Source organism: Haplochromis burtoni, unplaced genomic scaffold (genome assembly GCF_018398535.1).
Source record: "Haplochromis burtoni strain Fernald_Lab_line unplaced genomic scaffold, NCSU_Asbu1 Contig_363, whole genome shotgun sequence".
Classification (NCBI taxonomy): Eukaryota; Metazoa; Chordata; class Actinopteri; order Cichliformes; family Cichlidae; genus Haplochromis; species Haplochromis burtoni.
Window position 1 is genome coordinate 178345 of NW_024582724.1, and position 6871 is coordinate 185215.

A 6871-nucleotide genomic window follows, 5' to 3' on the forward strand; every position below is an offset into this window, starting at 1 on the left:
TCTGAGGTTGTGTGTACCCAATTTGAGCCAAGCTTTATCTGTCAGGCAGATGGCTTCACGTTTGATTCAAAAATACTTTGGTACACAAAGGAAAGGTCCTGTGGACTTGCTGTGGATGGTCCTTTCTAATTGTACTGTCATGAACATTAGCATGTAACATGCTAGCAGTGGCCTGAAAAGTCTGAGACGTAGCTCTTGGGTTTTGTGCAGTTTTCCTGAGTATTGCACAGTTTGATCTTTGGGCATATTTGCTGGGTTGTTCACTACTGAGAAGATTAGCAACTGCACTGAATGTTTTCCACTTGACAATCATCTGTCTCTCTGTAAAATGATGGGCTTCTAATTGTTTGGCCTCATTATAGCCTCATAACTTTTCCTAGATTGATGGGAAGCAACCATTTCTTCTCAAAGATGATTGTTGATGTCTTTTCTAGTTGGCATTGTTTTAACAAACAGCTTTCAGACCTGCAAGCTGACAAAGCTGCTTTCACAGCGGTGTGCACACCTGCTGTTGTGAACACCTGGCTGCAACATATCTTCTAAATTCCTATTAAAGCAATAAAGATGAACTCAGTTTTCAACACACTGTAAATTGCATTTTGGCGTAGCTTTTTAAAATAAATAATGACATGGTGTATCATATCAGTGTTATACATGATAACATGTGATATATGTATGTAATATGTAGTTCATCTGAGGTTGTATTTACCTCATTTTAAGACCTGCTAAGAAACAGATTGTTTTTATGGTGGTTTTTTTTACTATGACTACAAATAAGGATTTTAGCCATCTAGAGCAAGGCAGAGTGAAAGATGGAAAACAGAACAGAAAAAAAAAACAGAGGTTAATGTTATTTATTGTCTCAAAATATCTCAAAACACCCACAGATCAAACTGGAAGAGGACTTACACCCTGTAACAAAAGAAAAAGGCAGACGAATGAAAGAGAAAATCAGAGAGATAAAGGCTGAAAAAAGTAAGCATACCTCTGAAAACACTCTGTAAACTACACGCGATTGGACGTTCAACCCTGTTATTTCAGTCAGTGTTCGTAAAGACCATTTCAACGTGCAAAGCCGTCAGGTCAAAATTCCTCGCTACGTAACACGTCAGCCAAAACTGTCATCACTGTTTCGTGAACTGTTCATGAAAAAAAAGTGTGACGCGGTAGCTCTGATTGCATTCAAATACTGTAGTAATTTTAAAAAAGAGAAACAACCTCTCTATAGGAGTTTATTAATAAGGTAATTGTGTAATAACAAGGTAATAACTTGGCATTTTTATTACTTGTCGTTCTTTCCAACATCTTGAGACAATGTTCCACATTTTGACTGGCTCTGCAGGACATGGCTGGCTTTTAACTGATGCAACATTGCAGTCAAGCGAAGGTTCGGCAGTCCAGTGCTATGCTGAAAGCTACCACTTACCAGAAAGTCACAAGTCAACATGGTGGGAAGTAGAGAATTTTTTTCCCATTTCAATGCAGTGTGAAGTGACTGTGTGTGTGTGTGTGTGTGTGTGTGTGTGTGTGTGTGTGTGTGCGTGTGTGTGTGTGTGTGTGTGTGTGTGCGTGTGCGTGCGTGGTTGTGTGTGTGTGTCTGTGTGCGTGTGTGTGTGTGTGTGTGTGTGTGTGTGTGTGCGTGTGCGTGCGTGCGTGTGAGTATATAATGACTAATACATGAAATCATATAGGGAACAAAATTCAGCTTCCTGTTATTATTATTATTACTTGATTTGGAAACGTTTCATTTAAATATAATGTGTCTGACAAGATAACCCCGGACTGTTGCGCCACACAAACTCTGTGCTAGTTTGTTGGGGTCTGGTCGCCCTGGTCAGCCTGTACTGATATCAAACACCGATGTAGCTTAAAAGCAAATACAGTTTCCACAAAGTGCTGCTCACGGAGTTCTGTTTTCCTTCGTTTCCCCATTTTAACAAATCAGCTGGTGTGTTACGGAATATGACATATTTTAAATATTGTCACAAACGAGAGGAAGCGTTGGTGAATATGTTTATTGAGACTGGGATATCTACACAACTGTGTGAGTCAGTTGCCTTCAAAAAGTTTAGCAATGCATCCGGTGCTGCAAGAGTTAATAGTCTCATTGGGGCCAAGATATATCTTTTACAGTTGCCTGCTATCAATGGTTGTTCATCTGCCCTCATTTTTTATTTTTTAAAGAACCCATAGGTGGGAATGTGAGTTGTCTGTCTCTGCGTGTTAGCCCTGCGACAGACAGGCGACCTGTGCAGGGTGCAGGGTATGGTAGCTGGAATAGCAACATACCCAAGGATAAGCAGAAGAGAATGACTGATATGATGAAACTGGGATTTTGTTACACTTAATTATTGCAAACAACTAAAACTATAACTGAAACTAATCAAAACTAAACTGAAACTAAGGATTTTCAAAAAAATAAAAACTAAACTAGCAAACAACTGGTAAAAACTAATTAAACCTGATATAAAATTGAAAATCTGAAGTCAAAACTAAATAAAAACTCTTGATTTTCAACTTTGCTAACGAAACAACTTCATCCTTAAGTGTTTTTGACGGGCTAGATGTGATGTGATTCGAATGTGTTTTTCTCAATTAAACAACATATTTATATTAACAATTCACAGTTAGATTTAATCTCAATATTGAGCGTTTCAGTTAAAAGATACCAAATACAAGTTCATTACTCACAATCAGCTCCAGGGCTCGTCTTGTGGGAGACTGTATGTCCAAAGATTTACGGCCCTGTATTTTGTATCAGTTTTTACACACTCTAGTCAAAAGCACCACTTTAAAAACATTACCTTTTAACAGGAAACAGCGTTTTGTTTTGACATCAAGAATTCATTTAGTGATTCATAAAAAAATGATTCGTGTATTCTTCGGTTCTCTCACATCCTCGAGGTGAAGTCCATTCTCCTGACCAGGGACCTGCTTACTTCAGAAACTGAACGACAACCTGGACACAAACACACAAAACCATGTTTGTCAAATAGTCTCCAGTGATGACAAAGTCTGAAATCTGAACTGATGTAAATGTAACAAGACTCAATCAGGTTAAATATATTGATACAATAAAATAGCGTACTTCATCTTGTGTTTTCAAGATTGGAGGAACCAAATATTCTAGAATAATTTCTCCACTTTTAACAACATATCACAGCCTTTGACTTTAATGTTTTAGTTCTGTTAATTATACATTTCTAATCAGTTTGTTTTCATATTCCTTCTTACATCTCTCATTCCCAGCAGAAAACACCCTAATCAAAGTCATATTCTGAGGCTGACTGAGAGAAAGTCTCCGAGCTTTAAAGTATTTAAGGACTGGGCAGTGGGAATGTTTCACTTAATACTTCATTATGTTTTTTGTGGATTCTTCAGTTTAGAAAATTACATGGTGTCAAAATCCTGAAATGAAAAAAACCCCATCACTACATATGAATGAAATTAATATAAAACAATTGCAGTAAAAAGGCACATGTAATGTAAAACTAGCAAAGCAGATCCACATAATAAAACAAATGTTAAAGCTTCTTAATAACAAACAAGGATCTATTTGAGCTGCATCATCAACAGATGCTGATCACAGAGCTCCACAATCAGAACAATCAGAGCTTTATATTCATGTTTGAACTTGGCTGAAGGTCGACAAATATCTTATCCATGGCGTAGAGACAGAGCCTCTGAGTCTTCACCTGGAACTCCATGCTACTGTTTTGGGATATTGTGGGTGAAAACCAGCAGGAGGCAGCAGAGACCTGAGCAGACCTGGCATACACAGGCCTCCTCTGTCTGTCATACGGCAGATATAGTAAAGATGGGCCTAATCTGGGTTGTCTTTTCTTTTAAATCCGTTTATTGAAGATTGTTTTTATCCTTGCATCCTTGTTTATGCATTTAGTCATAGACATTGGCAGCATAGAACATCTAATGATTGATTCCACAACAGTTCATTGTTGGCATGTAGTTTGAACAATTCATCTGTTTTTGGAGTCATTTTAACAACAGATAGGTAAGGCTGTCTTTGGCAACATGCAATATAATTCCTTTTTAACAAATTAAGATAAATTGCTGCTTTCTGAAACCAAACCTTAACCCTAGTCTTCACTTTAACATACACAATGTGCTTTTTTTGTCCACATTTGTGTTTATATTCAACGGGTTTGTAAAAATAGTTTATAAGTGACTTTTCTGCAAAGTACATTTCCTGTGTTCTTGTTACCTGACAGGGCCATAGCCAGTCGCAGTTCATCTTTCAGAAGCTCCAGAAGCTCAATAACTCCTTGTTCCCCCTGGGCAGACATAGAAAACCAAGATGATGTTTTTATAAATAACCATCTTTATTTTGGAGCCCAAAAATGTGATGGTGGAAAAAAGCTACTGAAGTGCTTCACCTGGCAGGCAAGGCCCCACAGCACAGGTCGACCAATGAAAACAGCCTTTGCTCCCAGAGCTAAGGCCTTTAGGACGTCTGTCCCGCGTCTCACTCCTCCATCCATGTAGACTTCACATCGACCCTGCACTGCCCTCACCACCTCCTCCAAGGCATCTAGCTACACACACAAAACACACAGTGATCAACTACAATGACAATTATTAACTCAAATCATATCCTCAAATTCTAATGTATCAATGTTCCAAATGAATTTGGTATAGATGTTTAACATTTTGTTCAAGCACACGTCAAGAAATAACACTAGTGTTGACCTAAAAAGTAAACTAAATGTCTACAGGAACTAAAGTTAGCAAATACTGAAAACTCCGACAAGAATTCAATAAAACTTGAAAAGAAAAATAAAGACTTCTAAACTAAACAAAGAATTAATCTAAAGCAGGGGTGTCAAACTCAAACACACAGTGGGCCAAAATTCAAAACTGGAACAAAGTCGCGGGCTAACGTTAATATTTATTAAATATATTTATTCCTCCAGATATAAGAATGAATCTTTTCTTATGGACTCAAACACGTTTTGCTGAAAAACTGAATGTGGAACAAGCAAAGCTTAATACTAAACAATATATATATTAGCTGTATAATACCAGTAGGCCAGCTCTGATACTAATTTGTTATGGCTTCGCGGGCCAAATGTAATTAGGCTGCAGGCCAAATTTGGCCCGCGGGCCAGAGTTTGACACCTATGCTCTAAAGCAACAACTTCACAAACACTAAACCAGGTATCAACTAGAATAAAAGACAAATTGACTCCAATCCAGACGAAAACCAAAAGTACACGACACAAATGACAAACTAAATGAACTTTAACAAATAGTAAGGAAATCTGTGTTTGGTTGATTATTCATTGCAACCACGTTTCCTGGCAATAAACAGTCTTTCCAACAGTAAGATTCATTTCCCCTTAAATGTTGCCACATTCTTAAAGAAAATACATCGATGGGTTGAGCAGAGGACTTACGTCCTCTCATACACCCCTTCGTACATCAAATTACTTTTTGCACAGCCCATTGTTGCATTTGCTTGCATTGTTCTGTTCTGTCTGGTGTTGCACCGTCTTTGTTTTGTTTCTGTTGCAATTTTTGCACACTTGCACTTTATGTATTCCTGTGTTGATTGCCTGTTAGCACCGTGGTCTTTGAGGAACGTTGTCTCGCTTCACAGTGTACTGTACCACTGCACATGGCTGAAATGACAAGCCACCTGACTTAAGTGACTTGACTTGTTTTGAGCTGCTGGTATCCCAAGTGCTGACAATTAAGCGTCTGATTGGTGCCTGAGTGAGCATGTCAGCAGTCAGTTGGGGTCTGCTCCCATCATGCCAAGTTTGACTGATCTGGATAGGGCCTGTGCCAGAGGGCATTTTCAAGCTGCTGTTCCTAAAACAACCAAAACCCCCAAATTACAGCATTATTTGGAGTGCCCTAGTACCTTCTCCCATTACAGCTGCTGATAGCACACATCTTTTGCCCTTTTTACTGGATAGCTGTATTTCCTTGGTTAACTGCTCTGTGTGAATGCCAGAAGGTGAGTTCTGATGATGTCATGTAGATTAAATATTAGCACATGTATTTGTTCACTTGTGTATACACTAATCTTATGCTAAGGCACCATTCATGCTACTAAGCTAATTTATGCTAGTTCTAACCCTCCTGTGAGGTGATTGTTTACGTTACTGATGCATTTGATTGCTGAATACAGTCCTGTTCTGTAATCTTAGTTCTAGGATTATGTTTGTGTATAGAATATATGTCGCTTGCTTGCTGTACTGATTGTTTAGTTGTTTGTATTATTACTACAGACCACAGCAGAATCAAGCCTAACCGAACCAAGCTGCACCACTTTAGAGGACATGTCTCCACTGTTCTGTGCCTGTCCTTGTCAGGAGGCAGTCTCTATGCAAAGCGATATTAAGATGAGATTGACAATCCTTTATCTCCATAGTCTGGAACCAAACTCCAACCACGCTCGTGCCCACAGAGTGGGTTTTTATTACAGACTACCTCCGGTGGAAAGGATGGAATGGTTTCCTGCAGTTCTGAATTCTATATGCAAGGCCACAAGAGAGGCACAAAATGATAACTACAACCAAAGCCCTCAAAGATAAATCACTTCCAAAACCAAAAGGAAACATGAACTCAAACTCAAAACAGTCACCGTAACACTGCACGCAGAGTAGGAAATGAGAGTCTTAAGAAAAGTAGATAAGATTTCATATTTAAACATATTTAAGACAATCCTGGGTTCAGCAGTCAGGTCCTTCTTCAGCAGCCCCAGTTTTATCCAAAACAATCATTTCAGTTCACCTCATGCATCTGTGAAGCCACTTTTACTGGATGGACGCACCGAGTATAAAAACAGATTCAGGTTATGCATTTTTACAATTATTATTATTATTATTATTATTATTATTATTAT

The 6871-nt window shown here is 38.5% G+C and overlaps 1 protein-coding gene across 1 annotated transcript in view; it reads right to left on the minus strand.

Annotated features, from left to right (window-relative positions):
- Positions 1-2001: 2001 nt before the first annotated feature.
- Positions 2002-6871, minus strand: part of hao1 (hydroxyacid oxidase (glycolate oxidase) 1) — a gene marked incomplete in the record, with an annotated part of 25463 nt that continues 20593 nt past the window's right edge. The window contains 3 exon segments of the mRNA XM_014340346.2: positions 2002-2959; positions 4223-4292; positions 4395-4553. Of these exon segments, the coding sequence (XP_014195832.1) occupies positions 2892-2959; positions 4223-4292; positions 4395-4553 (297 nt within the window).